General features: G+C 40.3%; 1 protein-coding gene across 3 annotated transcripts in view; it reads left to right on the top strand.

The window, feature by feature from the left end:
* Positions 1-14,105, top strand: part of ARPP21 (cAMP regulated phosphoprotein 21) — a 151,633-nt gene that overhangs the window by 96,670 nt on the left and 40,858 nt on the right. For all 3 annotated transcript variants that reach the window (XM_046678733.1, XM_046678743.1, XM_046678726.1), the window contains exons 16-18: positions 76-180; positions 1,157-1,417; positions 5,425-5,551. In XM_046678733.1, coding sequence (XP_046534689.1) covers positions 76-180; positions 1,157-1,417; positions 5,425-5,551 — 493 coding nt within the window. The remainder of the gene's footprint in view (positions 1-75; positions 181-1,156; positions 1,418-5,424; positions 5,552-14,105) is intronic.

The raw sequence follows: 14,105 nt of genomic DNA, 5'->3' as shown, positions 1-14,105 counted from the left end.
GATATCAGAGCCTTCCTATGGGATTTCAACTCCCATCACTTCCTTGTTACCTGATCGGCTTTTTCTTTCCTCCAGTCTGTCCAGGGGCTGCAGCCTTCCTCCCAGTCAGTGCAATATCCAGCAGTCTCTTTTCCTCCCCAGCATCTCCTGCCTGTGTCTCCAACGCAGCAATTCCCCCTGGTATTGTATTATATCTCGATGACTTTTGTCTTGGGAGAGCATGTTTGCTGGTTCTACTACTTTCCTGTGCAGGGCTGACTGATGCTGGGTGGGTGCCCTGGGCTGACTGTAAGAGGGGTGTGTGTGAATGTCTCATTTCAGAACATTACAACCCATCTCCAGAGTAATGCTTCCCTTTCTGTCTTCTGTCCTAGGTTTAGTGCTTCTGCATTCTGATACTCTTTTAAGAGTTTACCAGCTAGTTAGGAATTGAATGCCCTCAGAGTTAGAAGTCAGAAACAGAGAGACACGTAAACTTGGTGTGAGGGTTTGGGAAATCTCTTCAAGTCGGTATTGAGATGGTAACCTTCATCACCCCATGCACCTAATATAGGAACACCCCAACTCCCCTAGCAATCCAATCCCTCGATTCCCTTTCATTTCCCCTCAATGTATTAGGTCCTTTTGGACAACAAGAGGGAGCATTGTCCCTAAATTTCAGGCCAGGCCAGTGAAGACATACTCCCTAGTATATGAATGAAATCCCACCCCGCCTGTTGATGACTCAGTCTTGGCTCCATCTTTGCAGCAGCAATGAGTGATGATGAGAACGAGTGGTTCTGCCTCTCTTTCCAGAAGGCAGATCCTGTGGCTGCTGCTGGGAAGGCCAGCTGACCCTTCAAGACAGAATATCAAGCCCTTTTTGTCTCCGCACCATCCTGAGGAGCCTGAGCCCTTAGTGAAAAAATAATAATTTGTTTCCATTGTAAAAGGGAGATTTGGGTCAAATTGTTTACCATCTCGGGATGATTAAGTATATTTTCTCTTGTTATATTCCCTTTTTGTTCTGCCTGGAGAATTCTTTTCTTTTACTTTTTTCCATATCATACTCCCTCCCTTGCCCACAACAAGCATGTGGCCTGTGTCTGCCTCTGTGTACCTCTCCCACTCCTAAGCTGATCTTATTGATTTCCTCGTTTATTTCTCTGGCTTGCAGAGAGATGATGTGGCGACACAGTTCAGCCAAATGAACCTGAGCCGGCAATCCTCAGGAGAGACTCCTGAGCCCCCATCCGGTCCTGTCTACCCACCGTCCCTCATGCCACAGCCAACCCAACAGCCGAGCTATGTCATTGCCTCTGCAGGCCAGCAGCTCCCTACAGGGGGCTTCTCAGGCTCTGGACCTCCCATCTCCCAACAAGTCCTCCAGGCCCCTCCCTCACCCCAAGGATTTGTGCAACAGCCTCCACCTGCACAGGTAAGTGTGCTTTTTCTGACACCTGTGACCTATAACTTATTTGTGGCGCATTTTGGCTTCTGTATTTCCATGTAGAATATCTCCAGGTCAACCTGTCTTACCTTTCTAGTCCGTACGGATATTCCTCACCTACAGGACCTGGTCTGTCCTATTCATCAGTTGAGCAAAGTCTTGAGGCTCAGAAAGTAAGTTTAATGAAATTGACCCAACGCCCCATGGTCCAAGGGAGGAGTATCCCATTTTCCAGGCAGTTGGTACAGAGGCCACGGGAAAGCATTCCCTCCCATGTGTGGTCCTGCTCACTGGAGTGATTGCCTAGGAAAGGAAAGCCTTAGGGAAGAGGACGCCCTTGCTCCTGGGGGACTTTCAGCTCTCTCTCTCTTGCTGCTGCTCTGGAAATGTGTTCTTTCCTTTCTTATCCATTCATAAGCATTTTCTGGAGCTAATCTGCTGCAGGAGCTCCTCTATGAATATAAAGGAGGAATAAGCCAACAGCCACTGTCCTTTCCTTTCCCTAGAGGGAAGCAGAGTTCCTGCGTGCTCTCACAGGTAGCCATTAATCATATTTAATTGACTTGAGCATGTAAGACACCACAGATCACTGATTTTTACTGTCTTCTCAAAGACTGATTATGTGTTACTCTTCTCCACCAAACATCTCTGGTGCTCTCCTGGGTATCCCTTGCAGAATATTGCAAGTGATTACTGTCAAGATGTAAAATGCACAGAGCCGTTTTCTGGTCCATTTTCAAGGCACACATATCCCAAGCACTTCCATCCTAATTATGAAATATTGCATTGGATGAGCTGTTTAAAGTACAGTGTCACCTTTGCATCATTTGTTTCACTGCCTTAACATCTTGAATAAATTATTATCTTTTCAAGCCATGCAAAACCCGCTGCCATGAAATGATTTTCACTCAGTTATTCATTTTATTTTGAGTGATTAATTAATAGTTCAACTTCAGTTGCCTTCTCTGTAATGTCTCTTGGCTACTAGGATTCAAGGAGCTGTGAAAAATAATTTTAAGTTACAGGAGAACGGGCCTCATTAATATATTAATTATTTTACTAATAAATTAAATACTTTGTTTAATTATTGGGAAAAAATAGTTTAGCTCTTTTAGCCTAAATATCACCAAAGTATCTTTACCCGTTTCTGCTGTCAAAGAGAAGAGTTGGCAGAATATTTAATTGAAGACTTAAAAAAAAGGTCATTCCTTAATGAAGGAATTTCAATATTAGTGCACAGCAGGAGTAAAGACAGTTCAGAACCCCTGGTGTGTCTGCAACAGAAATGCTTTCATTCCCTCTCCAGTAGATTTAAAAACAGAAAGAGGGAGGGAAGGAAGAAAGACAAAACAGATGTTCATGGTTCGTGATCAGTCTGGAGATCCATGAACTTCTTTTTAAAAGAACCACAGATAAAAGTATGGACATGACTGACAGTGGTTTTCAATCTAGCAAACATTTTAAAACTTGATTGCTCAACTATAGAAAAAGGAAAAGAACTCTTGGGACAGAGCTCATTTGCATATATGTTAAATTTATGCAGAGAATGAGCCTATTTAATGACGTAGAAGGTCAATTTTGCCTAAGCTGTCCTGTGTGCTTTCTGAACGCCCACTGGAAGGGCAAAGCGGGAAACATGAACAAGGCAAAGGTATTTGAAGAAGGGAAGTGGGAGAAGTGCTTATTTTTCATAGTTCCTTCTTTCTCTCATTTATTACTTTCACCTTCTAATCCTCTCATTTTTTGATTTTCCATAATTTAACATAGTTGTTTGAAAATAGGCATTTCCTCACTTTTGGGCTGTCCTTCCTCCCCGCTCCCTTCCCCTCTCTCTCTTCCAAACCTTCATACTGATCTTAGCCCAGCTTGGCTCCCTTCCTCCATGAAGGAGGATGAGGATGAGCCAAGTATCCCTTTCCCTGCCTCATGTGGTTGGGACTGTAATTCCTGAGAACTGGCCTATGCTCCACCTTGGGGAGGTGCTGGACAGAAGCGACCAAACCTCTAGCACAGCTTGTGAGGGTATCAAAGAAGACAGGACTGGGAGGAAAAGCAAGAACAGAACAACATAGCTGAGTAGTAAAGATGAGGTGCTCTCCTTCTCTCTCTCTTTTTTTTTAACAAAAATTGTCCTTTTATCCAAACCATTAGTGCCCATCAGGAAATTTTCAAGTGTTTGAACTCTGTGCCTCATCCCCGAAGGTATTTTCATGTTTCATATTGAATGTAAGAAGAGAGACCAAGGATCGGATAACACATTTGTGAGCTTACATTGAATCAAGACACAGTTGTTCCTAAAGGAACAAGGTGCTGTTCTTCCTAAAAGACATATAAATACAGTGCTGATGAATAAATTAGATAATAGTTGTTCTTATTCTTAATATTGGGAAGCATCTGATGTATACTGGTAGTAATCTTTAATAGCACCACCATGTGCCAGAGCATAACTAAAACCTACTATTACTCCAGAATTATTTGAGTTCTTATTGATATAAACTGCCTTACAAAGAGAGGGAGAAATAGTAAGATCAAATCACTATAAACAATGCACACAATAAATTAGCTGGTTGCTGGGTACTGACCGTGTCTTCAGACTCATCCAGCCTCCTCTCCTTGGATATCCACATTGTTCTTCCGAGTTATAATTCATAATGAATCCATAGGATTGCAGAACCACAGATCCACACAAACTAAGTTATCTTTTGTTCCTACTTTATCCAAGGCAGGAAAACATGCTACATGTGTTTCAATAGCAAAACTGAACTAGAAAAGTGTTTCCTATTTGAAATGAACAAATCAGAAAATAAAATAGCCATAAAAATTACAGTTCTCAAACAGGTGGCTCATAAATTTATTCTATGTATGTAATTCTATGTAAGTTCTAGGCTGTGTACTGGCATGCCTCTGTTTGTACTTTAAAGAATATGATAGAAGAAAAGCCAGAGGCCTGGAGATGAGAAACAATTAAGATTAGTAAGAAAATAGCCTTAATATAAATGACCCGAAGCAGGCAAAGAAGTCTTTCCAGATCAGGAGACATTTGATTTGAATCTTATTGGAAGTAATTAGAATATTTTCAACCATTCTCAGTCATTAGAAAGTGACTTAAATGATATTTTTATTGTATTTCAACTTTTTAGATTTAACATCAATTCTCTGGATCCTGGCTATATGCCAATCACTCTTTAAAGTGCTTTGATAGACTTTACCATATTCATAGTTTCACTTTCTGCTTCTTTTAGACTAGAGATCAGCAGTTTTCATTTCTCACCTGTGTTTCCATTAGAAAAATAATTCAAGCTAGATATAATGTTTAAAACTACCATCAATTTTTTTCCCTTGCATATGACTATTTTATTCACTCTTGTTTCATTTAAAAAACACAGAATTCAGTGTTTTAAAACAACAAGCACTGTATTGTTCACATCTAAGTCAGCAATTGGAGCAGGACTCAGCTGGGACGGCTCATGTCTGCTCCATATGGTATGGGCTCAAGGGCTTAACAGGGGCTCAGGAGCTTAATGTGGAAGATCCAAGATGGCCTCACTCACATGCCACAACATTGGTGTAGCCTGTCAAGTGGAGACTCTATTCTTCACGTGGCCTCTTTCTCTAGCAAGATAGCCTGGACTTCTTTTCCTGGTGGCTGGGCTCCCTTCCTGCAAATGTGGAAGCTGCAAGTCTTCCTAAGGATCAGGCTTGCAAGTCTCAGAAGTCATCATTTCTGCTTCATAGCGTTGGTCAAAGCGAGTCACAGAGCCAGCTCAGATTCAAGGGCTTGGGGAACAGATTTCACCCCTTCGTAAGTGGGGTAACACACACACACACACACACACGCACACACAGGCATGGAAGAATCTTTTGATGGCTATTTTTAATATAGCCACCAATCTACTACAGTCATATTATATCATAAAATGAGTCTATTTTATGTTTAAAAAACAGTATTTAACAGATAGTTCTCATTCCCTGCTGTTTTGCCCTTTCTTTTACAGATGCCTGTATATTATTATCCATCTGGTCAGTACCCTACCTCAACCACGCAGCAGTACCGGCCCATGGCCTCAGTTCAGTACAGTGCTCAGAGGGGTCAGCAGATGCCACAGACAGCACAGCAAGCAGGTACTTGGAATCACGTTCCCATTTTCTCCTCTAACCTAGTTATTTTTGCACGTAAATCTCTCAGCTGTCCTCTTTGGATGAATATCCGAGCTTGGCAATTTAAATTGGCTCATTTCCTTTACCCAGAGAAGATACAGAGCATTTGATTAACTGTCTATGGAAAAATAACAGATACAAGAAGGTGAAGCCCACATCACTCCAGTGTCCCAGGCTTGCATGCTAAATGCACTCTCCATAAATTATTTTTGGATCCTCTTAGTTTCTTTCACTTTTGGGGGGTTTTTTTTTGTGAGGAAGGTTCACCCTGAGCTAACGTCTGCTGCCAATCTTCCTCTTTTTGTATGTGAGCCACCGCCACAGCACAGCCACTGACAGATGAGTGGTGTAGTTTCGTGCCCAGGAACCAAACCTGGGCCATCAAAACTGAGGGCACCAAACTTGATCACTAGGTTACCAGGGCTGGTATCTCTTAGTTTCTTTTGAAGCAGAGAGCTAACCACATCCCAACTTCCTAGTTCATACATTTTTTTCTTCTTTTTCAACTTAAAGATAATTCTTCCCCTGTTCCTAAGGCTAGGGAGCCAAATTGGTTGTTTCTACACCATCCTAAAAAGCTGTCTTTAGATGAAGGCCATTGACATTGCAGCCTGTGTCCTGGTGGAACTCTGACTCCATGGCTCCCTTTCTCGAGGGCCACACGCCTCCCGCCCAGAGCTCGGCAGCCACTGTGCAGTGGGAAGGGGGGCCGATGCACTGTACGAGAGTGAGTAGCAGGTCTCACAGTGAACCGGTCTCTTTCCCTACTGTGTCACACTCCTAATGGGATGCCGTGACCCAGAGAGCAGCAGGAATCCAGCAGGGCTGAGTGACTTGTGCTAGGGAGAGGTTTGCATTCTTCCTGCTGACCACACTGCAGGGAAAACTACTAATTGTCATGCTGAAGACCACCTGACTGGGGACGCTGCCTTCTGTAAGTAGGTCGTGTTAAAGCACGTGCTCCCCACCGCTGCTCATAAATGCCTGCTCTGTCACCTGTCTGATTTCTGCACTGAATAGATGTATATGCAAATATGATATGGACAGAGGTATGTGTGTAATATACACAGGAGATGTACAATTTTTATAGGCTATGACAAAAAGTGCAATCCTTGCCAAGAATCAATATTAATAGTGGACACCCTAAGAATACTAGTGAGACACTGCTATCATTTCTTCAGATTGGAGAAATAATTAAATTTCTTGTCTTGTGGATAGCTGTACGTTCTTTAGTTCATCTCATGGCCTGTTTAAAGTCTGTGGGAGAAGAATTAGAGAAATGTGTAGCAGCCAACGAGACTTTGTCTTGTTGCAATATTATATTAATTTGGGGAAGAGTATGTTTTGACCTCTGAATTTTTATACTTTTACGATAGTAAGAACACAAAAGAGTTTCAAGTTATTAGTTATTTTAAGAAAAGCATTTGGCAATATTTTCTCTGATTGTTGGAAAATGTTATTATCTTTATCATTTCATGGTAACTGCCGCCAATTTAGATATATACTATAGCAATGTGTTTTTCGCATCCTGAACTGTCTTATTTCCTTCTGCTAATGTTTATCAAAGAGTTAATTTATAACCTCCTAGCTATTGGTCCAGAGGCTATAGCAAAGTTTTCCTTTTGGTTACCAATGCCTTTAGAAGGAGAAAGATGCTGATGTCCAATTAGAATGACTTTTTAAAAAATTTAGTGCTGTTGTTTGACAGTTTTCTAAAGAGATATTTCAATTTTATGTTAGAGCACGGAGCTCATATACAGGAATGCAGTTACAAACATGCTGGGACCCACTAAACCTGTAAAGTCTGGCTGAGGAAGTTGGATGAATATGTTAACTGGGCAACAGAATTAGATTTAGAACAAGCCTGAGGCTTCCCACTGACTCTTTTCCGCTAACTTCACTCATGAATGGCAACACAAGGGAAAATACTTGAGACATTTTTTACTCTTTTTAAAACATCATAGGAGATTTTAGAGATGCAAAAAGCCCCTCCCCATCTCGGAAAGATCTAACTGGCCCCTACTACAATTCATGGCAACCTGGTGGCTCTGACTTGTCCCATGCTCCCACGTCACCATGGAAATGCCACCCCCAAGGTGAGATAATGACACTGTCATTAAAGAATGCATTCTAAATCAGCATCATGTTCAAAACAGAAGCTAGCACTTCAGGTGTCAAGGAAGTGAGTGGCAGCTCATGGGGTCTGTTGCGGGTGGGGAGACGAGCAAAGGGAAAGGATACATGAACAGTGTCTTCCCTGGAGGTGACAACATCAGTATACACATGCAGACTGAGCCCTTTGAGCTCCTAGTTTTTGTGGCCGCCACACCTGATGTCATGCCTAAAATCCCAAGCAGTTTCCACTGCAGTGCTGAATTTACTGAGTGTTTGGGAAGGCAGATGGTGTCCCCTCACCTCACTGAGAGTCACCTCTGCTAATAAAATCCAGGGAACCCGGCTCATGCCATGGCTCTGTGACAATGTGTGGAGGCTCCAGGTCCTATAGCTGGGAGGCCTTTTGCTGAGCTTAGTGACACTAACAGACTTCCCAAAGGGACATGGCGCACTTATTCGGGGGAGCAACTCTATGTCGATGAACTATCTCATAGAAGAAAGAGTCTCTTTGGATAATTATAAAGGCCATATTTCCTGGAGGAGCTGGAAGATAGGCCCTCTCTATCTTTAAATTGACCTGTGGACCACGGTTGGCATCGCACCATCCCACAGTGATGCCCTGACTCACTCTTCCTCCTGTCTCCAGCGTTCTTGCATCCTGGATTGACCCTCTCTCATCTTCATCTGGTGCTGACACCAGATTGTATCATAGTAAACTCACCTATCACATGATTAAGCATTAGAGTGGGGCAAAATTATGTCGGTTATAGCCAAATGGAGATTTTAATCCCAATTTGCTTCTTGGCACTGTTCTTAATTTTTATTTAATTGCAATGAAAAATGTCTCTTCCTTCTCCTACATTCTTGGCAGAATTGAAATCTCTGTGAGTGACTATATCTTTCCTAGGCCTTAAAACTGTATACAGTAAATTTTTATAAACTGAATTGGATATTCTCCCATTGATTAAGTAGGATACTTGAGTTACGCTGAAGCCCAGCAGGGGGATGTAAGGGCTTCTTCCTGGTGATTTTGCAGTCTTTACCCTACCAGTGGGTGATAAAGGTGCTAAGCATGTGGAAGAAGAAACTATGCTGGTGGTGATTATAAATAAAGGGCATTAACGTTAGGAAATTTTGGAGAAATTAAATGATAGATTTTCACAGTGATATTTGGATTTTTTGGCTACTTATATAAGGAAAATAAAAACCTTTGATGGAAAAAATTGTTTATTGTCAATTTGACATTATCAGGTACCCCCAACAGTGGAGAAGACAATTTTCTATATGAGGCAATTGTTGATAACCCAAGACTGCATAGAAAGGCTGTTATCAGGTTTTAGCCAAAAAGACTAAAGTTTTCAAATCATTCTGGCTTTGAAAGACTTGAAAGTGCGAGTGTGTTACTTGAAAACAGATTTTTCTCAGTGGTCAAATATTGAAAGGAAGTGTGGATGAATAAACCTTTCACACCTTAATGTTTAGGTTTATTTTAGTGGTCAATTATCATAGCGCTTTTAGTTAATACCTATGTTGCTATTGTTTTACTCTTGATTAATAACATCTTTAAGGCCACAAAAATGTTAGCAATACAGTCATGTGTTACTTAATGATGTGGATGCATTCTAAGAAATGCATCGTTAGGTGATTTTGTCATTGTTCAAACATCATAGAGTGTACTTACACAAACCTGGATGGTATAGCCCACCACACCGCTAGCATATATGGTAATAATCTTTTGGGCTCTCTGTCGTATATGTTGCCCATCACTGACCGAAATGTCATTATGTGACACATGGCTAATTATGTCCACCCTCAGTTCAGGGTCTCCTTTGGGCTAGTAACTATACTAAGTATTTACAAACATCGCGTTGTTTAATCCCCACCATGAATTTACAAGGGAAATATTAGTTATTAGCACCCTTGTTTTACAGATGCTCAGAGAGGTGAAATAAGTTACTCTGGGTCCCAACGTTGATCCAATTGGGAGGAGCACCGAGGCTTGAATGATTTTAAGCCTGTGAGTTGACCACTTTATTGTAACAACATAAACACAGTTCCTAGTTTTGCCTTTATTTACTGGCATGAATGATCACATAGAAACTAGCATGTTGGGATGAAACCAGCATGCCCATGGTACAGAGGCAGATAACGCTGATTTAATTATTCAAGTACACAGGCTGGCTTAAGAGCAGAACACACCGGGAACTGGTGTTTCGTTTCCCAGCCCACCAAGTTGTTCCATGGTGGACTTTGCAGAGCTGTTCAATGACAAACGGCAGAGAGCTGCTGAGACATTTATGCACAAATCACATGTTGGAAAGATGTGATTCCACACACAAAAAAGAATTCCCCTTAGATCATGTCTCCAACTCCAAATTCCCTTTTCACTTTGACTTAAAAAGCATAATTCTTGGCTCTCCAAAATTTTGGACATGTCCTAAAAGCAACAAGAGTGAGCTTGTAAAGTCCTATGCACTTTTATAAATGGGCATTTGGCATTGAATAAATCCTGGTTTGGGTATCAGAATAATATTGGTTTCATAAAATGAATTAGGAAGTTTCTCTCCTTTTCTATTTTTTGGAAGAAATTGTGTAAAATTGGTGCTAAATCTTCTTTAAATGTTTGATAGAGTTCTCCAGTGAAACCATCTAGGCCTGGCGATTTTCAGAAGCATTACTTTTTATTTGAAGACCATTCGGGACCTTTTTAATTATGAACTCAAGTCATTATGGTTATAGGATTATTCAGATTACATATTTCATCTTTGCTGAGTTTTGGTAGTTTGTGGTGATTGAGGAATTGGCCCATTTCTTCTAAGTTCTTGAATTTACGAATGTAAAGTTAGTTGTATTCTTTTATTATTCTTTTAATGGCTGCAGGTATGTTGTGATATCCTATTTCATTCTTGATATTGGTGATTTTTAAAATCTCTCTTTTTGTTTTTGTCAGTCTTGCTAGATTTATCAATTTTATTGATCTTTTCTAAGAACTAGCTCTTTGTGTCATTGATCGTCTCTATTGTTTTACTGTTTCAATTTCATTGATTTCTGCTCTAACCTTTATTATTTCCTTCCTTCTGTTCAATTTAGATTCATTTTGCTCTACTTTTTGTAGTTTCTTGAGGAAAGAAGGCAGATTATTGATTTGAGACTTTTTCTCTTTTCTGATGTAAGCTTTTAGTGCTATGAGTTTCCTTCTCAGCCCTGTGTCTTACATATTTTTATATGCTATGTTTTCATTTCACTCATTTGCATGTATTTTTTATTTTCTTTGATACTTCCTTTTTGATCTATGGATAATTTAGAAGTGTGTTGTTTCATGCCTAAGTCTTTGGAGATTTTCCTGTTGTATTTTTGTTATTGATTCTAGACTGATTCTGTTATAGTCAGAGAACGTACTCTGTATAACTTCAACCCTTGTACAATTATTGAGGTTGTTTTTATGGCCCAGGATATGATCTGTCTTGGTGAATGTTCCATAAGCACTTGAAAAAACTGAGTATTCTGCTGTTGTTGGGTGGAGCGTTTTATATATGACAATTAAACCCTGATAGTTTATTTTGTTGTTCAGATCTTCTGGATTTTTGCTGATTTTCTATTTGTCAGCAACTGAGAGGTGGATATTCACGACTCCAACTATACAACTTCCGAAAGTCCTCAAGGCAAAGAGTGCCCCTAGCAGGCCTGAAATCCAAGAATGGAAGGGAGACTTTGAAGTTATTCAGGGCATGTTATCATTTGGTTTCTTTCCCAAATAAATAAGAAATGTTTCATTTCCCCAAAAAGCTAAAAACATTCCATAGAAATAGTCTGGAAGGTAAAGGCTCTCTGATCAGTGGGGTTTGGCTAAGCTGTTCCTATAAGCTGCTGCCTACATCTCTCACTTGCCAGGCTTTCAACCCTATTGCTTGGTGCCAGTAATATCACTTTATTTAGGCAGAAAAATAATGTAGATAACTGTTTACAATAGACAGTCCAACAGTTCTGCTTTCCTAATAGACCAGAAGATTCTGTATTCTTGAATGTCACAAAAACAGAACAAAAGAAAGATAAGATGGCTGCAAAGCAGAGCACGAATGGGGAAAAACACAAAATGAGTGAACCTCAAATTAGATTGGGTTCTAACTGCAGTAAATCATTTGGTGTGGATTCTGAAAACTGTAGACATACCTCTCACTTCTGCTTTTTAAAATCCTTTTCCTCTCCCACCCTCCCTCACTCCCATCCATCTGCTAAATAATTCATTTTGGTAGAAACCAGTTTCATAGAGTATTTTCCATGAAAATGTTTTACTTTTCAAATTATAGTTCGGAAGGAAACCATGAAAAGGAAATCTTAAAAATGCATTGGATTGCAAAAGCCCATACAGCTTTAATGGGGCTTCTTTAAGCCTATTTAATTGATTTCTGCTCTGTTCCTCTCTGGTCTCTGTGTTGAGTAAATGATGCTCTAACCTGCCTTGCATAGTAGACTTGGAATCTCTTGGAGGAGACAGTGGTGGAGGTCTTCGGAAGTTTCTGAGCTTCTTTAGTTACTCTTTTCACTTATATTTAAGATAAACTTCGCTTGGACTTTCTCTTAAATGCTGCTCAACCGCCATTGTGAGATATGATTAGTAGAAATAGAAATGGAGTTTAAACACTCAGTTTTGCTAAGTGAGGAAAGTGAAGAAGGTCAACCTTCTGCCCAATGAGGAGTCTCTCTCGTCAGAGCCAGAAAGGGTGCTTCTACTGCTTCACCGTTTACAGATGTAGTAAGGAATGCAGGTTTCAGGAACTCAGCAGACTGACTCAGGCTAACAAAGCCTGACTTGTGAGATTTTGCCCTTGACTAGGTAAACTCAGTACTGCCTAACACACGTGGGTTGTCAGGAGAGCCGCAAACAAGAGTGAAAATAACATCCAGATAACTTGGAGATATGTTATCACTCTCCCCATTCATCAGAGAGCGGTTGAGCTTCCCTGCCTCTCTGAGTATCATCTTTCCCTGCTCTGACAGAGAGGTTGGAGACAAGCCTTGCAACAGGCCTCCAGTTAGTTAATCCAAGAGAAGAATGATGGATGCAGATAGGGAAGATTGCAATTTATTTAAAATATATGTTAATAAAAGCATACGGAAGACTGGTGAGAGAGAGGAAGCCAGGTCAGAGAATGCAGATCCTATTTTGTTTTGCTAACTGATGACAGGATAACAGTATAATCCAGGAATCTGTCAGGGACATGCTGACCTTTAGGATGTAGATTACATTGATTCAAGCCTCCATTCTACATAGGCAGAAAACCTTTGGTGTGTAGGCAGTTCTGCAGTGAAGAATTGTAGAGTTGGAGGGAGTCAGCCTGTCATAAATACAAACTGTATAATAGGTCATTAGAGTTACTGCTCCTCTCTGGGATAAAAATCCAAAATACCTTCTATACATTTAGATAGAGTAATTCAACTGCCTCTAGCCCCTTCCACACACAAATCACCTCCAGGCCTCTGAAGATTCCTACCAAGAGCTTGCAAATGCCCTGCCTACTTGTCACATATTGTGGCTGTTTGGGGGAAGGTTACTGTGTCCAGGACCCCTCAAACTTTAATGTGTATATATACCTCTCAGCATCTTGTTCATATGCATATTTATATGCAGTAGTTCTGGGGCAAGTCCTGAGAGTCCGTATTTCCAGCACGTTCCCAGGTGGTGCTCATGGTGCTGGGGTACCATCTTGAGAGAACTGTAATAGATAGTACGTTTTTAACCATGGCCAGACTATAGATAAGCTATTGCAAAGGGAAAGAGTCTACCCAAATTCACTCTTTGATTTGACATTATTTGCATTTTAGGCACAAATCTAATACTTCATAGTCAGCATAGATAATATTATCATTTATAGCTAGTAATTATTTATAATTAATTTGTTACTGTTTACAAATCTAAATTTTGAGATAGAAAATGAATATAGCATGATTATACTATATAGCAGATATCCATAAGTGTTGAAAGAATGAATAATGTATTCACCTATTTTCAAGTAACTTATACAGGGAGTATGTGTGTGTGAGAGAGAGAGACAGAAGAAAAGAGAGAATGTGTGAAGATTTAAAAGGTTAAATAGAAACTCTTCAGCCATCTCATTCAAATATCAATAAGAGCAAAACTGTAGTTACATGTTATGAAATCAAGAATAAAGACAGCCTAACGAAACAATCCACATCAATAAGGAAATATACACATTTTGAACATTCAAACACTCAAGGAATATGTCATAGACCCTTTGGGCCACTTTCAGGGGTACTGTATGTTTGGCTTTTCATATGCTTAGCAATTTGGGGATTTCTATAAATTTAAAGTAATAACGCTCCCATTGAAACTCATTTCAAATGCCTAGTTTTGAAAGTGTTCAGATGGCAGGAAATAACCAGG

This window comes from Equus quagga, chromosome 1 (genome assembly GCF_021613505.1).
Source record: "Equus quagga isolate Etosha38 chromosome 1, UCLA_HA_Equagga_1.0, whole genome shotgun sequence".
Taxonomy (NCBI): Eukaryota; Metazoa; Chordata; class Mammalia; order Perissodactyla; family Equidae; genus Equus; species Equus quagga.
Note: the sequence above shows the minus strand (reverse complement) of the source record. Positions and strands in the feature narration are given on the sequence as shown.